This window comes from Lagopus muta, chromosome Z (assembly GCF_023343835.1).
Source record: "Lagopus muta isolate bLagMut1 chromosome Z, bLagMut1 primary, whole genome shotgun sequence".
NCBI lineage: Eukaryota > Metazoa > Chordata > Aves > Galliformes > Phasianidae > Lagopus > Lagopus muta.
The window spans coordinates 64,454,936-64,472,725 of NC_064472.1; the positions used below are offsets into that span (position 1 = coordinate 64,454,936).

The 17,790-nt window shown below is 41.4% G+C and overlaps 1 protein-coding gene across 7 annotated transcripts in view; it reads right to left on the bottom strand.

Annotated features, from left to right (window-relative positions):
• The window catches only part of PLPPR1 (phospholipid phosphatase related 1), a 159,042-nt gene that overhangs the window by 11,020 nt on the left and 130,232 nt on the right, over positions 1–17,790 (bottom strand). For all 7 annotated transcript variants that reach the window (XM_048932420.1, XM_048932421.1, XM_048932426.1 and 4 more), the window contains exons 4-5: positions 9,566–9,698; positions 601–851 (exon numbers count right to left, since the gene is read on the bottom strand). In XM_048932420.1, the coding sequence (XP_048788377.1) occupies positions 601–851; positions 9,566–9,698 (384 nt within the window). The remainder of the gene's footprint in view (positions 1–600; positions 852–9,565; positions 9,699–17,790) is intronic.

Sequence of the window (17,790 nt, forward strand, 5' to 3'; positions counted from 1 at the left end):
ACACACAGTTTGTATTGCTCGGAAGCACTGCATGCAAAATATTATGAGCTTTGCAAATACTTTCCAACAATTCCTGATCAAAGGAGTTAACAGTTTATGTATCAGTCATTATTCACACAAAATTCAATGGAAACAGAAAGGAAATGAAACAGTGGGTGGCCTCTTCTTTACATAGCAATAATGGGATGTTTTATCACTTGCTACGAAAGTAAGGATAAAATATTCAGTAAATAACCTGTCAAGATTTTTCTCAAATTCTGATGACCTATAGAGAGACTGCCACTCATTTGGGTCTGGCTACAGGGGGAAGAAATTTCTGATTAAGTTAATTGAAGCTACTTGAAGGCATATGAGAAAATCAGCAGCAAAAATGAGATTAAAAGCTCATGCCTCTAATTACATGGTGCTACAGAAGCAATGAGAACTTGGTTTGCTTTTATTACTACTAGTATAACAGAGAGGGAAGGGGATTCTTGAATGGATGAAGAGGAAAGCTATTCCTGAAACAAACCTCTTTTCCTTCAAAAATACACTGTGTGACTCCATCTGGATGTACGATGCTGACTGTCCTACCAGTCAGCAATCATCCCCCCTACTCACCGTGGCATATAAAGCTGAGTAGATGCTTAAAGCAGCATGTTTGGATGGAAAGGATCTCCTGGCCTTTTCAATCACCTCCACATCCCCAGTGCAGATGTTGCCATTGCTGATGAACTGGTGGTGGGTTCGACAGTCATTTCCAGTGTAGTTGGGTTTACACACAGTCAGGAAGTATGGAGCCAAGTTCCCAGTCACAACCTGGCCAGCATTTACAAATATGTCAGTGGCAAAAAGTCCAAATGCAAACACTCCTGTGAGGAAAGGTTAAAAATAGTTATTAATCAGATAAGTTTAAGACAATCTTGGTACCTGAAGGAAGAAATATAACAAGAGGTGAAGGAGCAAACACTGCTGTCATTACCTGGAAAAAACCCCTGCTGACTCCAGCAGAGCCCTGGATCAAATGTATGACACAGAACGGCGAGTGCTTAAACTATAGCAGGTGCTTATCTCAGTACCTCCAGAAGGAACGGGAAGAAGCCTGAACATGGCAAGTATGAGAATAAAGATTTCTGTAAGTCAAGCTCTAAACCAAAATGTAAGTTACAGGTTTCACTGAAAACTCTGCATCTATGCTGCAAAGTTTTGTAGTCTGAATGTCAGGCACAAATTTTTAAGAATATTTACGAATTTTTGCCAGATCTGGGCCAAAAATGGTAATAAGTGACCCTGAGCTATAAAATAAAAGCCTAAAGGAGTAGTACTGCCCTACGACACAATACTGCCATCACCTTCAAACATCTTTTGTCTTTTGAATTGTGATTATTCTGTAATCTTATGTTGTTAAGGTTCTGATACAGGAATATTTGCCAGGTCCTTTAGGATAAATTCTTAATGCTTTGATGCAGGAGAAATTTCCACACAGGCCCAGCTCAGTTTATGTTAGTGGAAGCACATACCCTGAAATGCTAAAGCAGACAGTGTGAACTTGAAGCCAGGAGCATTTGCAGGTTTGTGGAGAATCCCTTGCTTGAAACTGCAGTTGTCACATCCTCCATTGACTCCCGGTGAGTGTTCTCAGCAACTAACACAGCTGCTATGAACATCTAGATGGATCTTGACTTGAAAGAGCTCACTACATACCAAGGTTTCCAGTAATGTCAAACCCAAACGTCTCAAAAGACTAAATCAGCTCACCTTTCCCCCCACCCATCACTAAAGTAGATTAAAGTGTCATGTAAAAACAAACAAACTAACTAACTATTCATTTTTGGTCTAGGAATGCTGAGGATCATATATTTTTGCCCCCTCTGTCCTGCAGCTTAGTACACAAAAGTCATTTGAACCTGAGATTGTATTCAAGAACAACCAAGAGTGGGCACTCCAAGGAAAATAGCTTATCTTAGGAGAGCTACAATGGTTACAGTAACTGCATTGCTTATCTGTACTGACCTAAATAAGGAAAAAAGTGCTGGTGCAGTCTGATAAACAAAAATAACAGGGCGTCAGGAATGTAACAACATTGAAAATGCTTTATATCAAATTAACAAGAATCAAGGACAGTTCCGCAAATATTGTAATCCTGTAGGTAACAAAAATCAGCAGGACCATAACTGACAGTTGGATCCTTTTCAACATGACAGGCCTACCTTCATGGGACACTTGTATGGACAGGAATGTGAAATGAAGCCCATAACTAAAGAGCAATGAATGATACAAGAGTTCAGTAGGACGCCCTGGTGCTGCCCACTCACCGAGGTGCTGTGGCTGACATAGCCATGTTGCAGCACAAGTCCCTTGCTGGAGTGTCAGTGGTCCCAGACTGCAGGACTGGCCGACAGGAAAATGGAATGTGCTGACTCTGCTCCTTTAATCCCTTTATCCCTCTGTAAATACTGTAAACCCGTGGTTTTACAACCACTGACACGAATTCCTCATCTACATTAAGCAGCGCATAAGCAAGTTCAAACGAAAAAGCCTGTAGATAGCTTTTTGGCTGGCAAAGCATGAATTCATGCCAGAAAAATCTTGCTTTATGTACTGTTCTTTGACCAAATTAAAAATAAAAATAAAAAATTAATAAAAGACAAAGCTTGCTTTAAGTGGTATCATTTTGATGTGTTGTGCAAATCACGGGGAATGCAATGAGGATTATTACCCAGCTCTTTATAATACTTATAGGAAGTGTAGAAGCCAGACAAATACTGCAGTCTGACCCATGGTCTCCATGGCAAAGTTGGTACAAGTGAAAAACTGAGGTGTTTCAGGAAAAGCTCATGGGCTTCACACAGTTATTTCACTTCCTGTGCAGTGCACAGGTACACAGCCAGCATTTTGCTCTGAAAAAGAGAATTTCAGTATCTGCATTTTCCCAATAATTGGTAGTGCTGAAAGCACTGGCTCAGACTCTGCTGAGGGCTGCAGTACTCTGCAGAACAGCAGAACAAGCCATGGCTGAACCCTTTGTCAAGCTTTCCATTGTGATGCATATTGATCTCAGTAATTCCCCTCATGCAGTTCTGCCAAACTGTGCATTATGGAAGTCTCAGCGATGTGCAGCAGGGATGGAGGCCTTGCAGACTGATTATACACCACTTGCTCCCTGGAGACTATGCAACGGAGCTGGTTCTAATTGATTTAAAGTCTAACACCAGTGAGTTTTGGTCGTGATGGAGTCCCTTGATGGTTTACATCAGGAATCCATCTGTTCAGCCAATTTGTTCAATGACCTACAGCAGCCAAGTTAACTGACCAGGGCATGAGAATGCAGTGATGTGGTTGCTAGGTTTTTGGACACAGACATGCCACTGCTGGAAGGCTTCATGGAAAGGGTAATCAGCCCTTTGCTCTTTACAGTCATCCAGCTGAAGTTTGTGATACAATGCCACAGAGAGAGCAGGAGAACTTGCATACTTTGGTGGTCAGGTTTAATGGAGGTGATACCATCCTGCTAAGGAGCAGTGCTTTATCACACTGTGTTCATCCTGACCCAGAAAACCTGGGAATGAACTTTAGCCCATAACTTGAAACATGCTGAAGAAGGACATACACAGCACTAGGCACATTAAAGTAGGAGCTGTAAAAACACAGTCTGTGTAGTTGGTTGTTCACACAATGGATGCATACAGGATTATTTAAGTTACTTAAAGCCACTCCTTCCCCTCATCCATGTGTATCACACAGTTTGGCTGCAGAAAGAACCCTTAAGTAATGAAAGATCTGCTCAAAAATGCTGAGGACAGACAATATCCCTATAGCTCAACAAAACTTTACTTGGAGGAAGCATCTAAATCTTCATCAGCTTCATTTCTGAATGCTTCAGGTTTAGCTTCTTCATTTACATCTCCTATAAATTGCTGCCAAATAAATCTCCAAGCATAAATCCTTAACTGTAGGGCTCTCTCTGAGTCTAACATGCAGCACCAACCAAACTCCCCGTATGTCTGTCTGTAAGCGTTATCACCTCCAGCTTTGTCTACTGCTTTGGCTAACAGAAGCATGTGCCCTGAAGAAGGAGACAACTCTCCTCCCTCACTGTTACCTTAGCTGACTTGTTTTATCCCTGCAACTCTTGTCCAAGCTCTCTCTTCTTCCGTTCTGCATCTCTCTGACATCATTGGCTGCAGCTGCTTCTGAATCCATGGAAACTCTCAGTACTACAGATATTTTAAATGCCACTGATTTGAAACAAAACACACACAAACAAACAAACAAAGGAGTTGGATACAAGCTGCTGAAAAGACAATGGAAGAAAGAAGTGAGACGTCAATGGGTGGAAGCGGGAATGAGAAGGCAAAATACTTCAATAGAAAAAAAAAACTACAAAACATTAGATAATGTGACATAAGAAACAATGTATTCAATAGCTCAGATGGCATCAAAAGCTGTGCTCTTGGGTAACATGTCGGGTCTCCTACAAAGTTCACCTCCTGAGGAACAGCTCCTTCTCCCAGTGTACAGTCTAATGTCTGAATTTATCACACTTTTAATTTCCCAGAAAAAAAACCTTTCATATTACACATGCATATTTGCATTTCCACAACCTCTTTCCCATTCCTATGATTTTTGAAGAGCATTAGAGTTTCAGTGGAGGGAGTCCCTGGAAAAATTGGTTCTACACAAACGCTGATCTTCAACCAATCTCTGCAATTTTCCCTCTAATGGTCCTATGCATCCAATTAAGTCATCAAAGCTGCGTGAAGCAGTTGATAGCAGGAAAGGATGCATACAAAGGGACCTGGACAGCTTTGAGATGTGGATCTGTAAGAACCTAACAACATTCAGGAAGGCCGTATTAGGAAGATACTCACTCAGAATGCAATGAAGTCCAGGCACAGCTGCCCAGAGCAGCTGTAGATGCCCCATCCCTGCAGGTGCTCCATGCCAGGTGGGATGGGGCCCGGGCAGCCTAAGTTGGTGGGAGGAAACCAGTCCACAGCAAGGGCTTGGGGCTGGTAGGGCTTTAAGGGCCGTTTCAACCCAACCATTTAATGACTATATAATTTTTAGTCCTGCAACCTAGACTCTGCTAAACCACCCTTTATCTTTATATTTTAATGTGTATTTATAAAGGAGACCTGTATTGTTAGCCATTTTATAACTAGAAGGGTGGAGGCTGCAGGAAAATTTACTGCTTGCTGTTATTGCAGGAACAGGCTCACCAGCAAGCTTCTTCAGCAATCATAATCAGATCCCACCATCAGTTTTTATCTCCTGGGAAAGATTCTACCAAGTCCCAGGCATCTACTGTCTCCTCTGTCTACCTGCTTCCTTCATGAGTGTCCTTCCTAAATACTGCTTCTTCAAGATGTAAGAAGAAATTCAGTGCAAAAGTGCTTTGCAGCCTCAAGGCTGTTCTCCACAGGTGCAGATGATTTCTCTTTGCTTGCTGGTTTATGACTCTCAATTTTCACCCAGACAGCAGTCAGCTTAGAGCCTGGGAGCAGCAAAGTTTGGGCTTTCCCCAAAACAGAGACCCAATCCTGACTGTGGAGGTTCTTCAGTGACAAGAAGTGAGATCTACGGTAGTTTAAGCTGCACATCCAAATACTGGCTGAGCCCTCCTGCGAGACAGTCAGTTAATGACACTGTGTGCACTGTGTCACTGTAGAAGCAGACAGAAGGATAAGGTCAGGCTAACTATGTCTCGCAGCTGCACAGGGAATAGACATCAGAGCTCTGGGGTTTATCTATCCCATTACAATAAAGTCAGTGTGTGTGTAAATCTTGTAAACCTTTATTTGCCAAACTAAGGCCTTAATTTGCCGAAATAAAGCCTTAATTTCATTATTTAGCTGCCTACTGTGAGCTGGCCCCATGCTTTAAATTAAGCTGTCAGCAGAAGCTGATCTGTACCATTTGTTAACTGCAAATTATGCAGCTCCAGAGTAAAAGCCACTGGTAACAGATTCATGAAGCAAGTTGCATTTCTGAATATCTAGAGAGAGACTACTTGCATGTTATCAGAGCTTTGCAGGTCTACAACTTAATCACATGGATTAGAAGCCTAATATACCAATATTGAAAAGCAGCAAAATACACACTCTGGTCACCCTGCCAGACTGAGTCAGTGAGGTCTGAATCTCAGTCCTGGGGGTGCTGTTGTGGCTGTATCTGAACACACTAAATCCTTGACTAAGACCACTGAGGAACATTAAAATAATGTATACCTCTGTTTGTAAAACAAATAATGAAGTATAGCATGGAAGAGAATGAAGCATAGGGCAAGATGTTAACAAGGGTACTGATCAGGAAATCACCACAAGAAGAGGGGAATAAAAGTACAAAATACTGTGCAATGGGGAGAAGAGGCTGAAGCCCAGGGAACCATCACTCTTCCTCCCTGATTTCTCAGAGGTCTGGGATAAAAACTGTGCATTTTGGTATCTGTAGTTCTTAAAAAAACTCTTGTGAGGGCTGAGGAGTGGATGGAGGGGAGAGATGTGAGTAAAGGATAGCAGTGCCGCACTGATATTTTAGACAGAAAAAATGACTCCAAAGCAACTGCACACCCCTTATTTGAAGTGAAAATCTCAAAAAAAAAAAAAAAAAAAAAAAAAAATCTGTAGAAGAAATATAAAAGAGGAAGATGGAACAAATTGCAATGTATAGCAAAGTCTGAGGTTTCCAAGCTAAAACTGCTTTCTTTCTTTCATAAAGGAATTGATTTTCTAAATATAGGAACGCAGCAGTTTTCGCCCATCTGGGATGCAATAAAGGACTTGATATATGTTGAAAGCAGTTGAGAGGCATTTTTTTCACTACAAAAGGTGGAACAACTAATATTTGGGCCAGGGAGAAAGAAAAAAATTTTGTCCACTTTTCTGTGGACAAAGAACCAAGGGGGAATTTAAGATAAAGCTCAATTGTTAAAGTCCCCATGAAACTCATAAAGAGAGAACTCTAGGACAGACAACTGTGAGGGCCTGGGGAGAGAGGAATAAGTAGGAAGCAAAACAGGCAAGGTATGAACATGAATTAAAATAATCATGAGGGACTGTGAACATCCCAGGGGATAGTGGAATTTTGGTTTTGCTTCATTCTTTGTACCCCCAGTGAGTACAAAAAAGTATATGCTTTATTGTGCATATACGAAGTAAAAGCAAGAGGAGAATCAGCTCAAGACTAGCAAATAAATGCAACAGATCCCGCAGTGATAATGTGGCGTGAATGCCCACCTTTCATATCACTAAAGACAGCCTGAAACTCCTTGCTTGTCACATGAAAAGCAAATTTATTCCCTTATTCTTAAAGATCTATTTTTCCTTGCATCCTTAGCTATTAAGTCAGGGACAGACTAAAAGCTCTCAAAATGTACCCTTCTGAAATTAGTGTTCATTTTCCTTAAATGTTAACAGCAGGCACAATGATTAGTATTTCCCATCTCCCATCCTGTTTAATAGTAACTGTCACGACTTAAAAGATGAAGCAATATCCAACAGAGCTCAATTACTACTTTTTGGAGTTACTTACTGATGTTTCTTGCTTCCATGTCTGGGTCAAAAAGAATTATCAGATTTTAAAATTCAAATAAATCTGTATCAAGACTAAATTGGCAGCAAAGTTCCTTGTAGCAAGTCATACCACTCACAGGATGTCTTGGGAGAAAGCCTATTTTATATTTCTGCTACTTTTGGACCTCATATTAGGAAGAAAAGATTCGTGAGGAAATCCATGTAGGAGTAACTTGTTCATCTCTCCATAGCCAAGCATCCGTAGAATCATAGAAACATCATCCAGGTAAACCTCTTTCTGGAATGAGAAGCTTGTGAAGCTAACTTTCCTGATGCTCCAGCGTGGGCAACAGCTGGCCAGTCCCTTTCATGTTTCTAAACATATTTGGAATTTCAATAAAGGAAGAGCAGTTATTTTTGGTTGTTTCATATATGATTTCACCTGATTTTCAATCATTTCCTGGCAGAGGCAGGGAGGTTTCTGACAAAAATGTACAATCAGTGTAGTTTAAAATAAAACCAGCACTTGAAGCTATTTCCAACAAAGTCAACTTTTTCTCTAGAAGACAAAGATACAAAGATTGATTTCTTTATCAGGTCCATATCCTGCTCCTCTGTGAGGGTCTATTGTATCATCATTGTCCCCTCCTCATCTACCAAAACAGTAGAGGAAATGCATAGGAATAAAGCTAGCTCAAGTGAAAGCAGGGCAGAAAAGTGCAATTATAAGAAAACACACAGAGCAAGTGCTTAGCCTCCACAGTTTAACCTCTTTTAGTACTGATCCCGCAGGCCAGAATATTTGATTATGGCTCTGCAAAGCATGCTGAATGTGCTGCAATGGCCAAACAGCCCTGAGTGACTTAGTGGAGTCCAGTACTCTGCTTTTCTCTTAATGGCAGTTTACTATCCATCAATATATCCTAGAGGGTATCTGAAGTTCAAGGGTATTTCGCTTTTAATGTCTTCTGTGGTAGTGAGCAGCACACGGGACAGGCTTGGGTAATGAACCACAGGTGGCTTGTCCTCATACACCACACTGTGTGAGAAGGTAAAAAACCATTTCGCTTCCTAACCTCCATGCATAGAGCAGGAGGCACAGAGAGGAGAGAGAGAAAGAAAACCATGGCTCTTCAACCTTTGTGGCAATTATTTGCTGAGAACGAAAACCTGCAGGTGGGGCCATGCTCTACGCAAACCATGTGCCCTTCACCATGCTCACACCAGCCCTTTGCTTTTTTTTTTTCCCCTCAAGAAATCAGTAGTGACAGGGAAGAAACGATCCAGGTATTTTCAACTTTTTGTTCTGCTACTACTTTTAAAGCTCAGCTTTTAATTCAGTTTAGGATTTGGAAACCTTGAGGGAATAGTTAGGTCCACTGCCAGTGCCAGGGCGGAAATAAAGCTACAACCCCTTTCCTCTTCCTGCCCCAAAAGGACCTACAGGGTTGTCACCTCAGTGCGGTCTCTGAGGCATTTTTACATTGAACTTGTGAAAAGGGCATAGTGGTTTTTAAGTATAATAGAAGTAAACTCCACATTTTATTGATAGAATTTCTTCACTGTTTTCTCAACAACTAATGCAATGAAATATCTAAAAATACCCCCACAGAATAAAAATATGAATGCTATTTTTATGTGGGCTTTGGCCTTTTTTATGCTGTGCTCAGCTGAACATTATGTGCCAGAGCTGTAGAAGTTAAAATTAGAGATAAAAAAGAAAAATCCAAAGAGATGGGCTGCTGAGAACTGATTTGTAAGTAAAATGGCTATCGCACACAGAATAGCAATCATGGAATTATTCATATGAGGATTTGATTGGCATAACCTTTCTCCAAGGGTCCAGAAGAAGCATTAAGCTCAGCAGAGCAGGATATAAACCAGGCCCAGGCAGCATGATATGGCACATTTCAAACATTACCTTGCAAATCCCGAGGGGGACAATTCCTCTAAAGTGGAATTTACCTGCAAAGATTTCGCAGCTTAATTAACTTTGTGCTGTAGAAGGTTAGCATCTTTTGTTCTATTTTGATGCAAACAGGAAGTAAATTTGCAGTGCTAAAGATGCTTACCTATAAAGCGTATGATTCTTCGAAGCAGTGGGTTCAGGTAACAGCACTCTCCAGTCAAAATAGTTTTCTCTTGGATAATTAGGGCTTCTCTGGTTGACTTTATGAAATACATGGATATCTCCCCAATAAAAATCTGTCAGGAAAGGGAAAGAAACAGAAGGTTAAACGTGACATAAGCAAATACTGAAACAAGAGTGTCTCGTTCCAGCCCACAGAAACTACTGCACCCTTTTGCGTTCTGGGACACTGCACTTCCACAGCTGAGATGTAATGCCATGACCCAGCTCCCTGCCAAGAAAAAGATCTGCTGTTCTCATGTTCTGGGGCAAGACACTCAAAATTTAAGGCCTTATACTAATTTCTGGAATACAGGGAACAAAGAAAGCTTTAGCATGACTGTGGATCACAGAAGCACTTATTTTTACTACTATTAACACAGAATGTCATGTCCTGGCATTACCATTTAAAATTTACAGACAGGAGCGACTTCATAGATGGAAAGCTTCTATCCAAGCAGCAAAATGGAAGGTGATTTTGCAGACTTCCATCCCAACATTCTACCAGCAAGCCCCCACAACGCTGAATATTCTTTACAGCTTTTACACCTTCTTAGAAATACATCTGTCTGAGTCTGCCATACAGGCAACAGAGCTCTTGCCACTTCTGAAAAGAGATTTAGATGAAGGATATCCCTCCATTGGAAACTTGTCAGGAGTTGCAAAACCCTTGAGGTCACCAAACATTTTGGAGGTCATATGCTGTATAAGTACTAAGCCAGTAAAAATTGTCAAGGTATGAAGGCAGCACAGGCAATTACCCACAGTATTACATCACTTGCATGGTTCCCTCCATATCCTGGCTTGGTGTGGTGATACTGCTGAACATGCTTGGGACAATTCCTGCGAGGAAGGCTGGATGAAGTCATTGCTCTTTACACCATAGTTGAGCCAGTCAGCCATAGATTGCACACACAGGGCAGTATGAAGGCCACAGGAAGAGTTCTGATCTATTTTATTTACCATCTGTCCTGCTTAATGTACCAAAACACCAAAATGTAAATCTCCAGGGATCTACTGATTTTCACGTTAACTGTTCTTGCCTAATAAATATATATTTTGTGAACAGAACATTCATTTTTTCCATGGAATATGATAGCTGTTTCTGAAATGGATTAATAAAAAGACCATTATTATAAGACATGCAAGAGGAATCCATAATAGTCAAAGAAAGCTATTACTGAAGCATGTGCACATAAATGTACACAGATACAGAATTAGCACAAACCTCAAGGAACAAATTCTAGCTCACTTGGCTGGGATGGTATGCTGTTTCAAGGGCAAAAATTTATCCTTATTAAGCCAGATGAGCATCCTTATTGATTATTGACATTCAAGCCAAGTATGCTCAACCTCTTTGCAATTCTAACTGCTGATGGTGAGAGATGTAGTTGTAAAATGTATGTCAATAATGGCATCTGGGGGGTAGAAGTCAATTCATGGGAGTCACACTAAAATATTGCCTTTATCTCATTTCACTGCGTCTCCTCTTAACAGAATTGGCAAGCAGTTCAATAAGCTCAGCTCCCTAACTATGAGGCAGGGAATTAAGAAGCAGACCATCTGTACTAAAGCAGTTCGAAAGTGACACTGTTTCAAGTCATTTATTATCTGACTTATGATAATACTGAGAAGTTTGAGTTAATGCTTTGCCTTTCTGCTTCTCTGCCTGGGGCAGTACATTGAGGAGGAATGCATGCTCTGAGCAAATTCTAGTCTGGGAAGACATGAGATAGCTGACTTAAAAAAAAACCAAACTTTTCAAATAAAGGTTAGGTATAAAACATAATCCTTTAACACTACATCATTTTAAAGTTCCTTCTCATCAGAAGTTGAGTGTTTTCCAGGCTCAGTTCCACCCTGGCTTCAAGGAACGTGGCTATCTTGCACTCTCCTCATGACGCTCATGTAGACAAATTAGGTCCACTTAGATTTAGAAGTAAATTTGGCCACCGTATAAATCTGTCCAACTTCCCTCTACTGATTAAGCAGAGCTATCCCAGAATTCCTGCAGCACAGCAAAATAAGATTTTTTAATTGACCACTCCTTTCAATTTAATATAATCTCTGGGTACATGTTAATAATACTCTATTCGTGAGATGACTCAAGTTAATTTGATATAGCTGGTATATTATCATGGTTCTGCCTCTGCCACTGCATTTTCTTGCCTGAATTTGAGGATTTTGTTTCCTTGTACATTTTATGCAGGCTCTAGAGAGGGATTCAAGGCCTTGCTGAGCTCTAAAAACTCATGGTGAGCCTGGGCACCTGTTCTGATAGACTAATCCATGTGAAATTGAATGCATGGCTCAGAAATGTGATTTTTTCTTCTTCATTCCTCATTTCTGAGGATGAATAACTTCACTGATTTTCATGATTTAAAACCTAATGGGCAACTGCATGTGGACACTGTCCAGCTGGCCTCCCAGAAATGTGAAGTACCTCAGCATTTGCTAGAACAGAATCATCAACACACGAACAGCTACAGTTCAGTTCTAAATTTGAAATATAAATTTAGACTCATGTGTATGGGTGGAAAAAAAACCCAAAACCACCCAAATTACCACTTTTACTTCAATTTTGGAAAACAATGGTAGGTTTATTAATTGCTCTGTCATATTCAATTATCAGATAGAAATGGCAAGAAAACTGCATTGGAGGATGGGAAATGAAAGCCCAGGTGATCTGCAGCATGAGATGAGGTGTGCAATAGGGAAACTAAGGTAGTGTCACACTATGGCTTTATTCTCAAATTCATGAACTACACTGAGCTTATGCTTGGACTTTTTTACTCACTGTATTGCTGTTAGGTAAAAGTACTGCACTGGTGTCCCAAAGGCCCCTTACAAATCAGAAATATTTTCCAAGAGCAGTCATTTTTCCTCTGCTGATTTCAACCTGTCTACTGAGAAAACTTCATTCAATTTCCTCCACGCCATTACTGCTTCCCATCATTGGCACTGCCACACAATGTTTTCTCCTCAACATTCAGCTCTCAAAAACCTTTGCTGCATGTTTCTTATTTCCTGGCTCCTGCTTAGCAAAGAGATGGATAAATGATCTCTCTTATTTTCTCATAAACAGCCTTTTGTCTGTGATGGATCTGAACACACACAGCTACAGCCTGGAAAAGACAGTCCTTCAATGTGTGTACCAACACCTTTGGACATGCCACATCTTCCCCTTTCAAATTCTCAGTGCAATGGGGGCACTTAGTCCTTTCTGAACTCCTGCATACTTTGCTGCATGTTAATTTGTTTGATTATCAATTTAAACACAAGAACAATCTTTAACTTTCAAAGGGAAATGGATTTTTATCTTTCCTTTTAATCTTTGCTTCTTACACCACTTTCTGATGAGCTCACAGTCAAATGCCAAATGATTTTTTACATAATTGCACTCTAAAAATGGATTAGAGGTAAACATCAAAAGGATCTGCTTCTCTATGGATGGACTAAGATAAGCTGTCCAGGTATGAATCTGGTATACTGCTTGCAGGATATTCCAGAGCAGTAGCATCCTGCAATACCTCTCCTGCAGGGACTGTGATGTGGGTGAGGGTGGGAAGCCTTGAGGAGATACATTCCATTTAAGAAGTTAATTACTTGATGGTGTAGTCACAGCAGCCAAGGCTGGATTGAGATTTAAGAATTTTGCTCCTTTCACTCTGAAGTACAGACAGTATGTTACAATATTCCAATTTCTACGAGTCTGAAAAATCTTTCAACTCATTTGCTTTAACAGCATCCGTGCAGCACAGTCAATCAATGTAAACACCATTTCATCAAAGAAAACAACAGCAGGTGTGGTCTAGCTGTGGCCTCACTTTCTCTCTTTGAGTCTTGTCATGGTGAACTGGGACATCTAGGACTGAGGTATACTGGTGTGCCCATGACTCTGTAAATGTTTGTGTCCTGGTATCATATGCATCATTCACAGGAGTGCATTGAAAGGACTGTGACCAGCAGGTCATATCAGGGACATGCTATTACACAGGAAAATTTCAGGCAGCAAAAAAATATGTTTCTGGGTCTCGAGACATCACAACTAATTTTTGCTCAATGAGCAGCATGACATTTCCTGAATTCTCTGCAAGAATGCATATGGTGGCATTTTTATTGTCACAAATAGATACAGCTAAATTAACTAAGTCTGCAGCATCCCAACAGCAACTAAGACAAGGAAGGCACAGGCTGGGAGAAAAACTTTATGTGGAGCACTCAAAACAAGAGAACACAAGCAGGTGTGGGTTACGGGGACCCTGATCAGCTAGATTCAAAATGACTGCACACAGTTCTCACTGGGAAAGCATGCCTGCCAAGTGAATGGTGACCTTCACAGAATGCTCCAGCAGTCATTTCTTCAGCACAGGCCTGAAGTGGGCCCACAGTAATTCCTATTTTGGATTGTAGTGTATCTCGAGTCTGTATCAGAAATCACAGGAATGTAGGGGTTGGAAGAGACATCTGGAGATTCCCCAGCCCAACCCCTCTGCTAAAGCAGGCTCCACATCCAGGTGGGTTCTGAATAGCTCCAGAGAAGGAGACTCCACAACTCCCCTGGGCAGCCTGTCCCAGCGATCTGTTACTTCCACAGTAAAAAAGTTTCTCCTCAGATGGGACTTCCCGTGTTCCAGTCTGTGCCCAGTGCCTTGTCCCTGCGCTGCACACCACCAAAAAGAGCCCAGCCCCATTCTCTGGACGTCTGCCCATTATTCAGAAGCAGTGATCAGACTCCCTCCCCCCCAGCCTTCTCTCATCAGGAGGTGCTCTGGGCCTCAACCATTTTTGTGGCCTTCTGTTAGACTCTCTCCTCTTGAACTGTGGAGCCCACAAATGTGCACTGAGCACAGTGCTCCAGATGTGGCTTCACCAGAGAGACTAGACAGGAGGGTCACCTCCCTCAAGTTGCTGGCCACAGTCCTTTTAATGCACTGCTGTGAATGATGCGTATGATACTCCTAGATGTCCCAGCTCACCATGACAAGATTCAAAGAGAGAAAGTGAGGCCACAGCCCAGACTACACCTGCAAAGCCACAAGGCTCCTCCTCCAGCTCACTCTCAGGCTCAAAGTGGGAGCTGCTAACGCCCTCAGGCTGAGCTCTTCCTCTGCAGCTAAGCAGAATGGGAGGCCAGACAGAGAAGTCTGTGCAAGCACTGGGCCATATGCCTCCCTGGAAAGAGACGTACCTTCCAAGTCATGAGGGACACTCCAGACACTGATGCTGCCACAGGGGTCTGAGTGCTCCCTGCTGCATCACTGCTAGTACAGCCTGGGGACTTCTGCATGAAAAGGCTTGGAAAAGCTGCTGTAACTGGGCTCTGAACAGCAGAAGCTGCTCCTGGTTTTTTTCAGCATCTGCTGCTGAGCAGCTGCAGGAAACTCAGCCAGCACAACACGGAAGTTCCCTAGGTTCTCTTCTAGGGAGGCTGCACTACACCAAAGCCAAAGAGGGAAGATGGTAATGAAAACAGGAAAAACATTAAAAAAAAAAAAAAGTTTTTGAAATTTGTAAGGCAAGCATGAGGTTTAGAGAGAAGCTGGAACAGTTTCCTTCTGCTTCAGACAAATAAGAATAGCATCATAATTCATCTTCTAACAAATATTCAGACCACCATTTTGTTTAACTGATTACCATAATGTTATCTTAGAAGAAACGCTCTTTTGAAGAACTTAATTGTATTGGCCCATTAACAGCTACAAGGAGCTGCTACCTCCTTCCTGGAAATACAGAAAAAAAGATTGCATGAAAACAGCAGCAGCACTTTCCATCCTACTTCAAGGAAATGAAAACCTGCACCCTTGAGGAACACAAATTAATGCTTGAGATATCCAGAACATTTTTAAGGAAATGGCTTGAAAATTTTATGTTTATATGAAACAATTTGTTCTGATTGAAACATTATTTTTGTAAAATTCTCATATTGGCAAAAAAATCAAATAATTATTACTTCTGTTCCAAATTGTAATAATACCCCACTCCTCCTTATTTTGGAATTGACAGCGCACTGAAATATTATAATTTCTCTCAGGCTCTGCATAAGACGATACTGCAGGATATAACTTTTAAATTCACCAGACTTGCTATCATGGAACTCAAGCTCCACTTGCAAGCTGCTTCTAATATTGCATGTTCCCTATCACCAGGAGGACAGCTAAGTAAAAAGCTATGCTAAGACCCCAACTCCAAAAATAAACACATTCATCTTGTCACTAATTTCACCCTGCCTGAAGTACTTACGATCACCAAAAGAGGAGTTGTCCATTTGAAGATCTGTGTCTGCTAGCTAAATGTGCAGATATGTTGCTGTAGGCTGTCTTAAGCCAAAGACAACAGCAGCTTTTTGAGAGTTTGGAATTTCTTATCCTTTGCAAGTGGATGAGGCAAAGACTAAAGTTCTGTTTTATTCTTAGAAGATATGGAAATGAACATCTTCCTCCTCCTCCTCACCACTCCCCTTTCTGTGTCCGCACATATTTTGTAGGTAGCTTATTGCCAAGTACTTGCCACGACTGCCAAGGAGAAAACTAATTTAACCCTAGCCTCTGAAAGGTCTGGAAGGCATCTCCTGTGAGGAGAAGCTGAGGACACACGGGCTGCCCAGTTTGGAGAACAGAAGTTTGAGAAGTGGCTCTCTGCAGCTCTCTGAGGAGGGGAAATGGAGAGGGATGTGCTGGGCTTTGCTCCTGGGAATTGATGGCAGGTGTGTGGGAATGGGTCAAAACTGTGCCAAGGGAAGATAAGACATCACACTGGGAAACATTTCCTTACTGTGAAGGTGGTCAAACACCAGAATCAACTTTTTAGAGAGGTGATTGATGCCTCATGGCTGTCAGTGCCAAGGGGAATTTGGAGAATGCCTTCAATCACGTGCTTTAACTTTTGGTTAGTCTTGAAGTGGTCAGGTACTCAGACTTGATGATCAGTGAAGATCCCTTCCAACCAAACTATTCCATTCCATTCCACTCCATCACATCTCATCTCATTCTAATTTACTAAGACAGAATGAAAGCATTTTTATACCCCATCTCACTGTGAAAACAGGACCGCTGGAAGAAACAGTCTTTTAGTAACCAATCTCCAACATCATCACAACTGAAATCAGCTGCCAAGAAGGGCAAAGAGGAAGAGGTGGATACTGAAAATAACTGGCATGAGACATGAATGGTTTCACCTTTCTTTCCCCAGGAAGCTCTTCATGGTGCCAGAATGTACAGGTGACAAGTACAATCTAAAACAGACAGGACTGTAGGAATCTCTTTACTCTAGCAATAAAGAGACAGCATAATTTCCTACTTAAATTTGAGCATGCATGTTTTAGGGGACAAACCACTAAATATGAAATAATATGTTTATTTACAAAGAAAAACAAGTTTGTCCTTTTTCAGGTGCAATTTATCATTGAAATCACCATTTCCCTTCTGCTTTGCAGCAAAGATGCTAATATCAACACACTCTGAGAATTAAAAATGAATAAGGCAGATGAAAGCATTTGACCTATCCTCAGTGGAACATTTGAGAGAAAAATGCATTTCAGAGAATGGAGTCAGGCATACATGATTTTAATTTATTTAACAGTGTCACCATGAGATTCGGGCATCTCCCCTTGCAGGAAACTCTCATTATCAGAGACTAAAAGGTTATCACCAGAAGCATTAAAAGACTTTTGTAATTCTGATGTATGATGATTAACTACCCAGCATAGCAGAAAAACAGGCTGGTCTCATTTATTTTGCCACTACAGTGCAAGGGAAAGGAACATACAGTGGTACCAAATCACAACAGCACATCTGAGACGTGTTGTGAAATACATGCATTCATTTTCCCCACGGCCTCTGTCACAGCCAAATGACGGAGACACAACGATATTCCATTACATTCATAAAGATGCTCCCTTTTGGCTTTCAAGCACTCTAACACCTCACATCTATGCTAAAATCAGGGCTTGGAGCCCTGTTCAGAGCTCTGCACACCGGACTGCACTTACAGATTGCTTGTGACTCATCTGAGAGTGTTTGTACTGACTCCTGGACTATTTTCCATGGCTCCAGAAAGGCTGTTAAGCAGAACTGAGAGTGCTTCCTGGCTACTGCTGGGCTCCTATTCTTGTTAACAACTCCCCTCCTGTCATGAGGTATTAGAGAAAGGGCAATACGCATGCAGCAC